This window comes from Fukomys damarensis, unplaced genomic scaffold, assembly GCF_012274545.1.
Source record: "Fukomys damarensis isolate Sample0158 unplaced genomic scaffold, DMR_v1.0_HiC HiC_scaffold_39, whole genome shotgun sequence".
NCBI lineage: Eukaryota > Metazoa > Chordata > Mammalia > Rodentia > Bathyergidae > Fukomys > Fukomys damarensis.
Window position 1 is genome coordinate 10,964,137 of NW_022900951.1, and position 17,123 is coordinate 10,981,259.

Below are 17,123 nucleotides of genomic sequence, written 5' to 3' on the forward strand. Positions count from 1 at the left end.
TTTTTTTTTTTTTTTTTTTTTTTGGTACCAGGGATTGAACTCGGGTCCTTGTGCTTGCAAAGCAGGCCACCGAACCGCTGAGCTAAATCCCTGGCCTACGCACTCTTTTTTAACAAGCAAAGTAACATTACAATTTCTAAATGTTCTCAAGCAATCACCCAAAAGTCTAGGAAAATTTTACAATGACTACAGTATGCACATGGTTTATAAAAAATGTTTTTCTTTTACCATTGATAAACAGAGATAGATACAGTTATTTAAATCTTGGGGAGCTCCTGTTACTACTTATGGGAAGATGGTTTCAACCATTAAATATTACATATTATACAGTATATATCATATACTATATGCTATACAGTGTATGCTATGGATTCTATATTGGGTGCTATATATTATATATTCTAATTGCACAAATTTTGAATATTTTTACTTCCACTGATCAGTGTGTCAGTTTGCAATCTGTCGAAAATAATCAAGCTGCAACAAGCATATATCTTTTTTTTTTTTTTTTTGTACCAGGGCTCAAACTCAGGACCTTGCGCTTGCAAAGCAGGCGGTGGATCCACTCAGCTAAATCCCCAATCCCCAACAAGCATATATCTTAAAATTGAATACACCATATGGCTTCAGTCCACTGATTCTTTAGATCACTCATTTTCACACTATTGTTTCCATTACTGGTTCAACTGGATATATAGGGTGATCGTTTTGTGCACTCTTCCCAACCAATCCGCAATACGCTTGATTTTTTGAAGTAAAATAAGGTAGTAGAATTAGAAAGAAAAATTCAAATTAAGCTGTAAAGTAATTTAAATAATTTGCTGTTTCTAGGAAAGTTTACCTGCATTGAGGTCAAGTTTCACTTGGAACGCCAGATGGGATATTATTTGATTCAGATGTACATTCCCAGCCTGCTGATAGTCATTTTGTCCTGGGTATCCTTCTGGATAAACATGGATGCAGCCCCTGCTAGGGTTGCACTGGGCATCACCACAGTCTTAACGATGACCACCCAGAGTTCTGGTTCCAGGGCATCTCTTCCAAAGGTAAGACATCTACCCACTTGACAGTAAATGACCTGACAGGTTTGCCAAAAGTTTTGTGGGCTGAAGAATTGTCTGAAGAGAAAAAATTTGCCATCCTATGGCAGTGTTAGAAATGTGAGTGCGATAAGAGAATGAAGAGCAAAATTTGAGAGTATCAGGATTTCGAGGACATGGGGCACCCTCAAAATCAGTTAAGAGAAAGAGGACACAGAATTGAGAGAAAAAAGGAATTGAGAAGCACAAACATAGCTCAGGAATTCTAAGATCTTAAATGCTTTTGACCTCAGATGTTTATAAGCCACGAAGCTTACAGGAATCAGAGTAAGACTGATTCAATTTAGACTGTACTGCCAAATATATATTGGTGAGGGTCCTCTGATTCATATGATCAGTGAAGACATTTACAGTAATACAAGTTTGCCCCTGGAAATTCACACAGAATATACATATTAATGAATATATATGAAATAAATATACATTATTCAAATGCATGAAATGAATAAACAATATTCATATATACATATATATGAAATGAATATATAATATTAGGGTGCATCAGATCAAATATATGAATCTTGTTGTACTGTAACTCACTTTAATGGTTAATATGTTATTATTTTTGAATGACACAGTTACCTACAGACAGAATAGTAGTTGCTCCAGAACATTATTGCAAAAACATAGCAGATTGATAGAGAAATGTGGGATGAATATTAAGAATACACAGACATGTTGTAGCATCTCAAATAATGATCCATAAGTGGCTTTTAATCTATTTTTATGTGACACAATCTCTCTGCATTTATAAATATTGATTAAATAAGTGCTGATAAATGTCCTACTTGTGTGAAATGCCCTCTCATCTGTTTCCCCGTTCAAGAGTATATAGAGACATTGACTTCAATTTTCTTGGCATTTGAGTTCAATTTATTTTTATTTTTTGGCTTTCTTACTTTTCTAATTTATTGAAATTTGTTATTAACTGATATGTAAAAACATAAAAATTATACAAATAAATGGCATACTATGTCACGTTCAATACATCTATACATTGTGTATGTTTAAATCAGGTTAAACTTATTTATCTCATTTATCATTTCTTTGTGGTGAAACTTTTAAAATCATTTCTTCTAATTTTTTAAAAATTTTCAAAGACGGACTTTAATTTTTTTTTTTTGTACTGAGGCTCGAACTCAGGACTTTGCACTTGGAAGGCAGGCAGTGGCACCACTGAGCTAAATCTGCAGCCCTCAAAATTTTTTTTTTTTACTCTAATGTGAGTTCAACTTAGCATACAGTATAGACTGTCTCACACTGGCTGAGTAGTATCTCCAAAATCTAGTTTCAGAAAACAATTGAGATGTAATCTTATATCTTGGCTAGCTTGATCTCATGTTCAGTTGTGCTATATTTGACATGATGAAAAATGTTAGATCATGTTCCATATTATCTCTTATGTTTGGAACATAAGATGATAATATGGAGGAGGTCTGTGGCTATAATGGAAGAGGAGTATTTACTGGGGAAATAATTATACTACTTACTAAGTCCTATGCCTCCAAAGATAAATATTAGATTTTGTATGCCCATAGAAAAACAAATAGAGCTGTCTCTGATATTTTAAAATATTCTAGAATAACAAACAGTATAATGCACTTGTGTCATATGTCTACTGGAATACAGATGTCAGAAATACCATAATCACAGATCAATTTTACCTAATAGAATTTTTGGGCTGGGGATTTGGCTCAGTGGTTCCACCACCTGCCTCGCAAGTACAAGGGCCTGAGTTTGATCCCTGGTACCAAAGAAAAAAAAAAAGAAAGAATTTCTAGCCCACTTTGTGCCCCTTCCCAAATGGGTTCATTTGCTTACTTCTCTCTAGCTATTAGCTATGGCCATCACTGCATACGTGCCATTAAACTTCAGGATGCACAAATATATATTTTATAATGTATTAGACAGCTAAAGTATTAATGACAAATTGGGAGTAGATAATGTCAAAACTTAAATTATTTGGCCTCCAACTGCCCATTGCTATAAAAAATATAGTCACTTCTTTTCAGAATGGGAGCTTGGGTTCTTATAAATTTGTTATTTATTCTATGAAGTTATTATGATTCTTTATGACCAGTCAAAATTATGGCTAAATGGTCATTGATCAGTGATCTTTTTGTTTATAGGCAATTAGGAACACAGATAAACTGAAAAAGGGTATAATCAAACATGATTTTATACTTGGCTCTGAATTCATAGTGGCTATTCTTTTGCCACCAGCAGGTTTATCTTCCTACATGTACTTTTCTTAGGCTATTATTAAACATGGTTGGCTCTCAACTGACCGTGAGGAGATTTGACTCATGTGGATGATGGTGAGAAACCAAAATGAGATGAAAAGTGAGTCATGGAAAATAAAGAATTGAGCATAAACTTGCTGATATATACACAAATATATACTCATTTAATTTATAAACACTGCAATCTCTGATCCGATTCTTCACTATGTTAATTGGACATTTGCTCCAGAGGCTACTGCAACACCCTATACAGAGTATATACACACGTATTCCACTTTAAAAATAAGATAACCTGTTATAGAAAAGATAGAAAGCATTATTAATATTACAAATCTAGTACAAACTATTGCTAGAACTTTGATGTGTTCTCTTCCAGTCATATTATTACTTGCACATGTGGGCAAACCCACATACATGTATACACAGAGAACCGAGGTTAAACTTTTGTTCAATTCTATACGATATGCCATTTTTGTGGCATTAAAAATCTGTTCTATTTTAGAAGTTTTATACTTGTAGCTTTTATGTTTAGAATAATTTTGAAATTTATTTATATTTACAAAGGAAATAAAATTATTTGCTCAAAATTTTTAAAAAATCTGTTCTGAGCATAAATTTTTGTGATACTAGATATCAAACCCAGGGCTTTGCACATTCTGAGCAATCAATCTACCACAGAGCTACAACTCCAGCCTGTGAATATAATTTTAATTACTTAATATTAGCTATATGATGTGATTATCACCATTTATTTTACCATCTGAGATATTTATGTTTTTTTTGCTTTTACAAGTATGATCATTACAAATATATTTGTATATGTGTGCTTGTATCTCACTGTATTATAGAAGACATACATAAATTAAATTTTAAAAATTTGCACTGAGAGAAAAAAATAGAAACTGAGGATGATTACAATAAATAGAGAACTACGGAAAGCTGATAAATAGGATAAATGTTCCAGGTAGGCAGGAACTTTATCATTTTCACTGTATGAACTTCAGCACCTAGAACAATATGTAGTTTAGACTAGATGATCAATAAATCCTCAGATCAGATAATTCTTCCGTGTGAGGCCTATAGAATATCATGGAAACTTGAAGCAGAATCCATGGGTAATGTTTACAGAAAAAAATAGAATTTTAATATAGGGTAGGATATCATAATAGTAAGACATGCATTTTTTAAAATGCGATTTCTCTAAGGGAGTAGGCACCCTTTTCTGAAGTTCTCAAGTAGTTTTAGAAATTAAGAATAAATACACGAGGGCCGGGCATTTAGCTCAGTGGTTCGGTGGCCTGCCTTGCAAACGCAAGGAGCTGAGTTCAATCCCCGGTACAAAAAAAAAACAAAGAAAAAAAAAAGAAAAGAATAAATACACAAAGATGTATTTTGAAAAACAGGCAGGACTGAATTTAAATCTTAAGACTGTCACTTCACTTAGCCTCACTAACCCTATTTCCTCATTTCCAAAGTGGGAACATCAACTATCAATTTTAAAAGTGAAGATGGTCGTGATGGTACACGCCTGTAATTCCAGCACTCGGGAGGCTGAGGCAGGAGGATCACTGTGAGTTTGAGACCAGCCTGGGCTATATAGTGAGTTCCAGGTCAGTCTCAAGTACATAGTGAGACCCTGTCTCAAAAAACCAAAACAAAAACAACAACAACAACAACAACAAAAGTGATATGAAGATGAGATGAGGCACTACCTATATAAATCATTTAGATCAGATTTTGTATGTGGCAGGCACCTAACCCTTTCTTGTTATTTTGGTTGTTACTGTTCTCTGTCTATAACATAGTAGAAAAGACTATTCTATGGAATAGGAGGTTATATTAGAAGATTCATAAAGAGCCTTGCAAATAGAAGATACTATGTCTTTAAATGGTCTATTATTTGGGTATAGTTGGCCTGCCAATGAGATAAACCAAAAGTTCAGTATATGCATTTATGTACACTATATACATATGCATGTATGTACACATGCATGACTTTTTCGTAGGTAGGCAGTCTATTGAATGGGTTAAGCTCCAGAGGGTTTAAATAAGCAATGGACCTGTTTCTTCAATCACTGTCATTAATCATCTTTAGTTGCCTATGTCTTCCCTGGTCTTGTAGGACACTTGAGGAATCTATAGATTTTCAGTCAACACATGTCAAGTGTTAGATTCAGGATGCACAAAATGTAGTTTACAATTTAATAGACAGACGCCTTAGGAGTAAAATGAAGGATAGATATTGGGAAGTAGGAAGAACATGTTCAAATGGAAAGGGGAACAAGGGAGGGGGAAAGAAAGCGAAGGAAAGGAAAAGGATTAAAAAAAGGCACAAAGGAAAAAACAGAAACAATGCTTTTGTAAATTGGGGGGGTTGAAGGGAGGGAAGGAGGATGGGAAAAAACAAGAATTATGTTATGTACAGGTACAAATTCCCTATGATAAATGTGATTCTTATGTAATATTTACTAATAAGAAATAGTTTAAAAACAGCTCAAGCTTTGATGACAAATACTTTAAGATAGTCCATGAACAGTTTTTTTCTTTGTTTTTGTTTTTAAATTGGGCTGGAACAAACTTTCGGTTTTATAGTTGATTCAGTGTTCTTTTCCCTCCTATCCACCTATTCAAGCCGGATCCCTGTCTTGAAGACATGCAGCAATTTGGAACATTTCCTTCACAGTTCCTCCCCTTGTACCTCCACTTTTTCCCCCTACTTCTATTGTTGACTCCTATCTATGAAGGCTGAGGGTAAAGGGCAGGATAGAAGAAAATTTCGTGTTACTGACTCATATATTCTTAGTATTGGTGGCAAACCTCTGAGAGTTAGCTTTCTTAAAAGTTGAACTGGAATTCCTCGAAGTTTCTAAGGGATCCTGAATACTACACAATTTCCATATGAATGATGCATTCTCTGGTTAATGTCTTACCATCTCCTCTTAGCTATCACCCCCTAGCAGAATATTGCGCACTACTATTATCCCTAGGTTCTCCTTATCCAAGGAGTGTGCCATCTACTGGTTGGCACATTTTTAAGAAAACTCACTTCGGCTAATTTCCACACCAGTCATCTGACCCATTAAGAACTCATGCATTCTTGCCTTGCTAAGTGGTAGAAATACAATTTAACAAACTTCTAACCCTTCTGCTTTCACCCCATCATTTTGGATATTCCAGTTAACCTACTGTCTTCAGAATTTATCCACTTTGGAAACAAACATGTGTGTCCATGTTTTCATACAAAATCCCAGCTGCTGCGAACATGTCATAAATTCTCCTAAAAATTCTTTTACACTCTGATCTGGTGTAACTTGTTGAATTTCAGCAGTTCAGCAAATACATGGCATGTAGAGGAGATGCCAGTTTCTTCTTTCACAAGAGAGGGGGTGGACCACCTTCTCCCCATCTTTAAGAGAATAGGAAAAATGCTATAGTACCGTCAACAAGAAATTCCATTATTTCAATTAATTATTTTCAAACATATAGTTTTCTTTCATAAGACAGGGTATAAAAGTATAATGGTCTCTAGACAACATCTATTCTCTTCTAGAAAGTCTTGCATCCTGCACAAATATGTATAGACTTCCCCTTTAATGTAAAGCTTTTTAGTAGAAATTCTGAGGATACAAATATATTCAATTTCAATACTGTTACAGTTATGAATCATCATTCTTAATTTTAGATTTTTATCCCTGTGAGGACCAAAACTTTATCAACTGCGTCTATGTTTGCATACATACTACTTAGCACAATACCTGATTCATAGTAGGTACTCAGTGAAGAGTTGAGTAGTGAATTAATGAACAGTATTACAAATACTTATAGTCAAGTGGCATTCCCAGTACACTTTAATTGGTGATTCATTCATTCATTCATTTACTCAGTTATACTTAGTGAGTGTCACCTCTGTGCCTTGCGTTGTGCCAGAGATCAAAGATAAAGTACAGAGTCTGCCCTCAAGGGCTTGTAATCTGGTAAGCCAGAGAAAGAAATCTGAAATGCTGGTTGTTAAACAATGTGGAATGGGGACATATTAACGAGGATACCTAACTTATTAACTGGAGGAGAAAGCAATGGAGGGGGATACAAGAAGGGAGAAGGAGCAATGTGATGAAAATGGCCTGAAGGAAGGAGCCTGAGCTGAATCTATGAAACATAATAAGTAGGCAAAGTAGGAGGAGGTAAAGGTCTTTCCAGGCAATGAGGACCTTCTACTCATAATATTTGTGCTACACTTACAAAGTAAGGTTCTCTAGGAGACAATCTGGGCAGGTTTCCATCATGCATCACGAATTTTAAACACATCTCACATAAGAAATGTGTGTCTAGTGATTCCAAGTTAGTTTCCTGCTTTCTTGCCAATCGAAGCTTTTTGTTTTCTTATTTTTTGTTTGCTTTTTAGAAGTTCGATCCTTTCTCTAAATTCAGGAAAATCAAATACCAACATGATACCTGTTTCATAGGTACCTTCCTATTTGAAACTCTAAAATAGGTTTTTAAATATACATCTCTGCCAATCTCCAAGAACCTCTTTGGCTGGTAATAGTCTAACAGTTTGGAACAGGAAACCCCTAGTGGTAGACAAAAGGCTAGATGTACCATTATTTTATCCATTCAAAGGAAGACATTGGGATGAAATGAAAGCAAGGATGTGAGATCTCAGGCAGACTTGATATGCAAACAGGGTTAAACAGCTATTTTCCCTTACTCCATATTTGTTATTATAGACGAGGGATTTGCAGCTAGACCTAAGTCATTTTTTATTTTAGTATATGCGCTGCCAAAGAGAGCACTCCTAAGTTATCATTGAGGGTTCATTTGTGACTACAGTCCAGAGACTGTAGAGATAAAAGCCAGAATAGGTAGTGGACAGCTGGGATGACGCAGGTGTGCAGCTGATTGACAGATCCACAGCTATTAGTTGGGAGCAAAGATGCAGAAGCATTTTCTTTAGCCATCATTAACTGGGATACCCTATTTTTAACATAAAGAAATTTCCCTTTACTTTTCAGCCACCTGGTCAAAAAGGACCAGCTGGACCATTTCAAGCAGCTGCCAAACCCAGGACAACTGTGGAACTGAATGTAAAAGAGTTCATAATCCTGCCACGTTTGGTCTTGTTTTCTTCCCATCAGAATGCTTCTAATTAGAGACTGCAGTAAGAGAAACTATAAAAGCAGTAAGAATGATAGTTGCAGGAGTTAAAAATAAAGATTTCTTTGGGTATCTGTTTTAGCTCTACAAAATAAAGATAACTGTTGTTGTGAATCGGGTATACCACTCCACTAATTTGAATGACTTTCCTAGGTCAGACTAGTATTTATGAAAAAGCTTGAGAGCAAATTTGTACATAATCAGGATTTTATGAAATTCTCAGATGAAAGATTAAGAGAGAAGAAAGCTGAGCTTTGAAAAACCGATCTGTGGGCCTGCTTGCTTTAGCCAGATGTCTGTGAATGTGGGAGACTTCATAAACTTTCCCTTCTGACATTTCCCAAGCCACAGCAAATTGAAGAGTTGTTGACGTACTGAATATGTGATAAAAATATACAAAGAAATGACATGTGAATTCTCTTGGGACAGAGCTGGAGCACCAGTGGCACTTTAGATGAGAAATGTTACTGGCAGCTTTTGCAGGGAAGCTGACAGTGGGAGAAGTCACCCAGGCTGTGCTTCTTCTCAAGTCCTGGTAAAGCTCGTAAGCCTTTGGGGATAGCATTTGGAGGTTCAGGATAATTCTGCAATCTTTCTCCATTTCAATAAAATGGGTAACTCTGGCTCATGAAGCCTAAATGGCTTAGGTTCTTATAAACATCACATGGTGAGGAAAAATATGAACTACTGTAGAGAATGCAACATAATGTGAGGGACTGTTACATATTCATCATACACACAAGAAGCAGAACTTCTGCCCTTAAAACTGATATATAACTGAAATAGAGTATAACTCAACGCAGCAAAAGCAATGGGCTAAAACTTTTTAAATAGCTGTAATATTCCTCCCTATAACCACACCCTTGTTTGGGTAATAGCTTCATCCTATGTTGATTGTGAACTAGGCCATGTGATTTCTCTTAAACAATGAGTCAGTGGCAAATGTGACATAAACAAGTACTTCAAAAATGCTTGCCTTTGGAGCTAGCTCTCTCCTGCTGCTCTCTTGAGATCCTGAGTTATTTACCAAGTCCAAATAGCAATCCTTTGTGAGAAGAGGGGGTGGCAAAGAAATTCTCACACTCATTAGCCTATTTCTTTGTTGTTTTGGCTGTTCCTTTTGCTATGCAGAAGCCTTTTGGTCTGATACATCCCATTTGTAGATTCTCGCTATTATTTCCTGTGCTATTAAAATCCTATGAATTGAAGTGTTTGCCCTCTTATTTTCTTCCAGCATTTTCTAAGTTTTGGGTCATATACATAGGTCTTTGGTCCATTTTCAGTTTTGTTCATAGAGATATCCAGTATTCCCATTACCATTTATTAAATAGGCTGTCTTTTCTCCAACATATGTTTTTGGCCCATTTGTCGAGCAAGAATCAGATGTCTGTAGTTTTGTTTCTGTCTTCTTTTTTATTCTGTTGGTCTGCATGTCTATATTTGTGCCATTACCAGGACATGTTTGTTACTATGACTTTGTAGCATATTTCAAAATTGGTTATTGTGATGCCTGGGACATTTCTGTTTTTATGCAAGATTGTTTTTCTTAGTCTGTGTTTTTGGTGCTTTCATGTGAACCTTAGAAATTTATGGAAGTTGTATTAGAATTTCAGGATTTTTTTTAACATTCAATAATTTTATTTAAATTGACAATTTTTGTATTCATTGAGTTTATTGGTACAATTTAAGTGAACATTGTGATCACAGTCATCATAGGGAATTTGTACCTATACATGATATATCTTGGTTCTAATTGTTTTCCCATTCTTTTTCCCTCGCTTCCAACCCTACACCCCTCCCTATTTACAAAGCTTTGTTTCTGTTCCTTTCTCCTTTTCTCAGTTTTTTCTTTCCCTTCTTTCCTCCTCCCCCCAGTTCCCCTTCCTCTTATAATAGGATGTTTTTCTAACCCTGTGAAGAAAGTCTTTGGTATTTTGATGGGGATTGCACTGAATATGTAGATTGCTTTTAGTAATATGGCCATTTTAATATTAGTTATAGTGATCCACAAACAAAGGAGGTCTTCCCATCTTCTAGTGTCTTCTTTAGTTTCTTTCTTCATTAACTGGCTATTCTTTATCAAAGAAACTTGGCTGTAGGTAGTGTATTATTCTAACATTTTTTTATAAAGTTTCACTTCTCTAATTGGCAGTTTCAAGTAGTGTTCTATTCCATTTTCTTTGATAGATATTTCTTATAGAGGATTTTGATCAAAGCAATAATAATAATAATAAAATAAAATAAAATAATGGTTTAGATAAGAGAGCTTCCAGACAGGCTATTTTTATATTAGCTTTGCTTTCTCAGCACTGTCACAACTGATTTGAAGGTTTCTCAGTGTGCTGATGCAAGCACACATTATCCTTTCTCACCTCTCCAGTTTGTTAAAACACAAGCTTATCCTTTGAATTCTGACAAAGATGTCCACAGGCTTTTTCATTTTGACTCTCTATAACAGCTCTGGGTCAAGGATGCAACCCTATACTCTTCCACCAGGACCCAAAAGTCAGAAAATTAGCATCCTTTCATTTACCTAGCAAAAACTGAAGTTTTTTTCTTTGTTTGCTTTGCTCAGATTTTAAGTTGTCATTAAAAACACCTGTACATCTGAACCTAAGGGTTGCTTTGGACTTCACAGAGAGCTTGAAAAATACCACGAGGTCCAATCTGAGGCAAACTACGTGATATTTCTAAAGCAAATCATTTTCCATACCTTACCTAAAAAAAAGGATTGTAGGCTATAAACTCTAGTTTGACTTTCCAAAATGACTGTATCTTAAAGAAATTGAAATATAACATCATTTTCCAAACTACACATGAATTGTTCTCATAAAATTTTAGAATTTTGTCTTGTTAGCCAAAAGGGCCATAAAATCCTGTCAGAGATAGAAAAGTTGAGGAAAATGAAGGTTAATTTATTTTCCATATTTCAAGATTTACTTGAAGTGGATACCACTTCTTACATGAAATCTTCATGGATCACCATCAAGTGTAAATGGCCCCCTCTCTTCCTTGCTTCCATGGCATTTTGTGTTTTCTTTCAATCACTGTATTTGACTTGTAGCTTAGTTATCATTGCCCATGTATACTTGTTCTGATACATCATAAATCTTTGCAGAGGTCAAGTTTTGTTCAACTTTACATAACCCATAAGACTTATGTAGGAGAGACTCTCTGTAGTTACCATCTAAATACTCAAAGAGCACAGTGTTCGATGGTTCTAGATGGTTTATGATCAGAGGAGGAATTAAGTGGGGGGAGGATTTTAACTGACTTCATAAAGTCTCTAAATCAGGGCTTCACATTTGCTGCACATTGTTATCAGCACAGGAGATTTCAGAGCTTTCCTGCATCCTACCACAAACAAATTAAATTAAATGCTCTGCGAACAGGATCTAGGTAGCAACATAAAAGCTCACCAGGTGATTCTAATGCATAAACCGGAGTTGAGACCTATAGCTCTAAATTATGTTGCTCTCTAAAGAAGTATTTTTTTTGTGTCTGCTATGTCTTAGGTTATACATTCAATTCATTTCAGTGTCATTTAAACATCAACACTGTGAAGTAGGTACTGTTACTAGCTCCACTTTATAGATGAGAATACTAAGGCACAGAGGAATTAAATAACTTACCTAAGGTCATACAAAGCTAAACCTTGAACCCAGACAGTCTGGTTCCAGGCTGGTGTGCTTAAACACTGTGCCACATCAGCTTTCACAGTTAACAATATTGAGCATCTTCTACATGCCTTTCATTTTGCAAAATTTCACTGTGCAAAGTTCTTTACATGATTATTGCATAGAAAACATGAGGTAAGTACTGTACTAACCTGTAACACCAGTTTACAAGTAGAGAAACTAAAACATAAGGAGATTAAGCAATTTACCCAACTGTTTCTAGTAAGCAAACAACCAAGATTCAAACCACTAAGTCAGCTTAAACTCTGTCAAAAAATGAACTAATAATTTTAATATCCATCATATTTTCATGCCATGCTAATTACACATAGAAGCTCTTCACTATGAAATGAGTTATTTCCTAGGCAATGAAATTCCTAAACCTCCTGGCTATGCATTTTGGATTCACTACATAATATGTACATTTGACATCCCGAATCGTCATTTTTTTGTTTTGTTTTGTTTTTTGAGACAGGTTCTCACTATGTAGTTGAGACTGACCTGGAATTCACTATGTAGCCCAGGCTGGTCTCGAACTCACAGTGATCCTCCTGCCTCAGCCTCCCGAGTGCTGGGATTACAGGCATGCGCCACCACGCCCGGCCCTGAATCGTCATTTTAATAAAGACACAATGCTTACCTGATTGCACTTTCTCTTTGATATTAAGAATACCTTGCAATGCCTCCTCAGACTTCCAATGTATACCTTCAATTTGATGATATTTTCCCCAGCAGACTTTTTAACTTAACCCAAGCTGATGTTTATTTCCTCAATCGTAGTCCTTTTAACCATTTTTAAATTAATTCACAACACTATGTTTATGTTAAAAGTTCAACCAGATCTAAGATATTACCTATCACTTAGTGGCAAATAAAGGTTGAAGTAAAACAGATTGGATGATCACCAAAAATATAATGGTTACATAGACTGTGGCCTATTCACCCTATTCACATAATGAAATGAAGAAATTGCAGTCAAATATAATAACAGAGATGAAGCTCTCAAATCTAATGCTAAGGAAAAATTATCAAGTCCAAAAAGTATACTGTGTTATTTTATGCTCAAAAGTTTAAAAATAAAGGCAAATTAATCTGTGTTGATCAAAGAAGAATGATGGCTAGATTGGGGAAATAGGGAAAGTAATCACTGAAAGGAGCCACGAGGGGCTGGGCTTTAGGGAGCATGTAACATTCTTGACCTGAATGTTGGCTACATGGGTGAACATGTACTGAACTGTACAGTTGTGATCTATATTCTTTCAAATATTTAGATAGAAGAGTCAGAAATATACTATACAATTGAATAAAAAGAGAACACACCGACTTCTTAAAGGCATTTCCTTTTCCTTCTTTGTTTAGAATAAAAATTTAAAAAATAACAAAAAATGATATGTATTAGTTCCAGGGGCCAGCCTGCTTCAAAAGTGCTTGTTACTCAGATATTATTTAATTCTCTCAACTCTGTGAGACTGATGTTAATGATCCCATTTTCTAGATAAGTAAATTGAGTCTCAAGTTTAATAAATACCAAAGCCAGAATTAAAATTGAATTGGATCCTGAACCCTATTTCTTTCTTGGTATGTTACTATCCTTCTCATTTTATAGTCACTAATGTCTCTTCAACATTTAATTGGACATCCTTCATGTCAGCTGCATTTTATACACATAACAGCTGATTGATATTACCCAGAGAGATTTGGTAATCTAGATTCCTTCTACATACTACTTAAATTATGGTTCATTATTTTGAGTAATCATGGTGAATCATTCATCCATTTCCGAATTCTTTCTGGGATAGCCTCGCCCTTTACCGTTACCTTTAACTTCCCACTGCTGTTTCATGTTCACTTCCTGAACAACCCTTTCTGATGGAAAGGGTAATTAACAACTTTCCATCATTAGCGAGAATACGAATGTAGATACAAGATACTAAATAGAAATTTGCACCCCATAATGATTCCTGCCCTATAAAACCTTAGTTAAAAATGTCCTAAGAAAGAATAAATATTTTATAATTGGCTCACAGAAAAGACCATTATCCTTTACCCATAAATTTTGTTGGTTCTAAACCATATGTATACATTCCTTTTTTTGCAAGACTCCATGGAGTTGTGCTCTATAAAGAGTAAACAACATAGGCTATCAGATTACACTAAAATAGTTTCCACATTTAAGGATTAGGAAATAGTTATACACACAGCACTGCAAACTTTCAAGTGTAGTGGGGGAGATCCTGGTTTGGCAGTCCAGGCCACAAATGCTCCTTGGGTATACAAATGTACAGGCATGTTGGGGGACTGCTTGTTGGGCCTGATGGGATGACTATGTAAAGGCAAAGATGAGTCTTTTGCTCACTTATTCAGTTTGTAGTATATCTGGGAGTCTAAGACACAACTTTTCATATTTTTTACCTCTCTGAGTTTGGATTGCATCTTAAAATTGAAGGAAAATTAGAATTTAATTAGAAATGTTTTTCTTACTATATACAACAATGGTGTATGTTACAATCACTGGCATCTTAGATTTAATTTTACGCTGAACTTCTAGAGCCAGCCAAAGTGCTTGGCACTGGACAAACAAAAGCAAGTAAAACAGACATGTTCCTAGATCTCAGAGATACAAATATCCCACTAGAGATACAAATATTGACCATGAAATAGCAATCAATGCTTATTAAGAAGTACTTCTAGGTGCCATAATACAAGTAATAAGGTCACTGGTGCTTGTCTAGGAACCAGAGGAGACATTTCCCAGGGTAGTCCCTGACTAGGACTTGAAGGCTGAGTTCGGGGTACCTGGATAAAAGGTAGCAGAAGATGATCCCAGAGGGGCAAACAGCTGATTGTCTTGCAGTTAGAATGAACCGGTAAACTTAGGGAATCAAAAGGTAAGGCAAGGTGGCTGGTATAAAGAGAACAAAAGGAGAACGGCCAAACACAAAAGCACCCAGGTCACATAGGGCCTTGTAGGTACTGGTAGACAAGTTTGAATTTCCTAATAATGGGGCTGTAACATAATCCATTTTATCTTTTTAAAAGGGGCACCTTGACTACTATACAATAAGATTTGAGAGGATCTTCAGGTAGGCAATGAGACTAATTGTGGAAGTACAGCGGTAACAAGGGAGAGATAGAAAAGGTATTAGCTGTGGGAATGCATAGTATAGTGGTATCTTGGTTCACAAATGCTTTCATTTGCAATTTGGTTCACAAACAGAAGCATTTGGCAAAATTTTGTTTTTGTTTGCAAAATCTGCATCAGGTGACAAACACAGCCCTCTTTCCCACACAAACACATATGTGTCCTTCTTTGACAAAATTGTGGGACATATTAAATTTGTGAACCAAGGTACTACTGTAATGGAGGGATGTGAGATCAATTCTGGAGGTAGACTTAATGGAATATAGTAAGTGATTATATGTAAGGCTTAGTGGAGACAAATGGAGCCAAAGTCAAATACCAGGGGAAAACTTATCTTAAGAGAATAAAAAAAATGTGGGCTCATGGATATGACCTATGGATAACACCTCAGGCTTGGAAAAAACATGTGTTTACAATAGGTGTCTAGAATTCAGATATAGGTACTAGGAACTAGGGATAGAAAGTGGTGAGGGAAAATGGAAAGCCTCCTCCACAAAGCACTGGGAACACAAGAAGCACTGATTATAGCTTACATGTCAATAGGTACTATCATTGGGTGCTGAGTCTAACATTATATTCCTTCTCATACAGTATAAGAATCCTTAAAAGCAAACTTTCATTTCTTCTCTCCCAATTTTTGGGCAATTACAATCGTCTATTTTATTTTCCTATCTATCGTGAATCCCATAATTCATTGTTATTAGTTCTATTGAAACAAAGTTCTCCTGTAAATGATTCTAATAATTTGAAAAAATATTTTGTATTTTTCAAGCAGTTACAATTTCCTGTGTAGTTACCATCTTAAATGTACTTAATTCCTTGCGTAGTTGTAGGATTCAGTTATCATTTTTCTTTGGCCTGTGGGTCTTCTTTGAACATTGCTTATAGTATAAGCCCAATTATTTCAGCTTTTATATGCCTGAAAAGCCTTTTCCTTTATGTATCTTTAGAAAGATATTTAATTTGTTATAAAATACTAGATTGACATTGTTTTCTAATCAGTACCTTAAAGATGCCTCTCTATTTACCTTGTATTTGAACTGTTTCCAGTTTAAAAATCTGTTGTCATCTTTCTTCCTGTGTACATAATAGATCTTTTTCTATGATTGGTTTATTTTCTATTGCTGATTTTCATCAGTTTGGCTACAATATGTTTTACTGTAGTTTTCCTAATGTTTCCTATGTTTGGAGTTTATTAAGCTTCTTAAATTTGTAGGTTAGAGTTCTCATTAAATTTCATAAAATTTTATCCATTAAGTTTTCAAATAATTTTTCTGTATTTCTTTCTCTATCTTCTTCAGAAACTTAAATTATCTATATGTGTATTAGGTTACCTGACATTATTCTACAGCTCATTAAACGTCTATTCTCTTTGTAGATTTTCAATTTTCTCTGTCTTAGTCACTAGGTCCTACTATAACAAAATACCACAGATTGAAACATTTGCAAAGGACAAATATTTTATTTCTCACAGTTTCAGAAGCTGAGAAGTCCAAGAGGTATCAGCAGGATCATTGGTAAGGATCTGATCTCTGTTTCCATATGGTGCCTTAAAAATTTAGTCTTTTGGATGGGGGAATGCTATGACCTCACATGACAAAGGTGGAAAGGCAAAAGGGGACAAATCTCCCTCTTCAAGGTCTTTGAAGTGCACCTAATCTCATTTGTGAGGGCAGGGTCCTCAGGAGTCAATAGACTCCCCAGGGCTAAACACACTTCCCAAAAACATTACTTTGGAGAATAAGTTTCAACATGAGTTTGAAAGGGGACACAACATTCAAATCATAATACTCTATGTGTTTTATTT

General features: G+C 35.4%; 1 protein-coding gene across 3 annotated transcripts in view; it reads left to right on the forward strand.

Moving 5' to 3' along the window:
* Glra2 (glycine receptor alpha 2) overlaps positions 1 to 17,123 on the forward strand; it is a 204,452-nt gene that overhangs the window by 72,611 nt on the left and 114,718 nt on the right. For all 3 annotated transcript variants that reach the window (XM_033760532.1, XM_033760530.1, XM_033760531.1), the window contains exon 8: positions 832 to 1,046. In XM_033760532.1, coding sequence (XP_033616423.1) covers positions 832 to 1,046 — 215 coding nt within the window. The remainder of the gene's footprint in view (positions 1 to 831; positions 1,047 to 17,123) is intronic.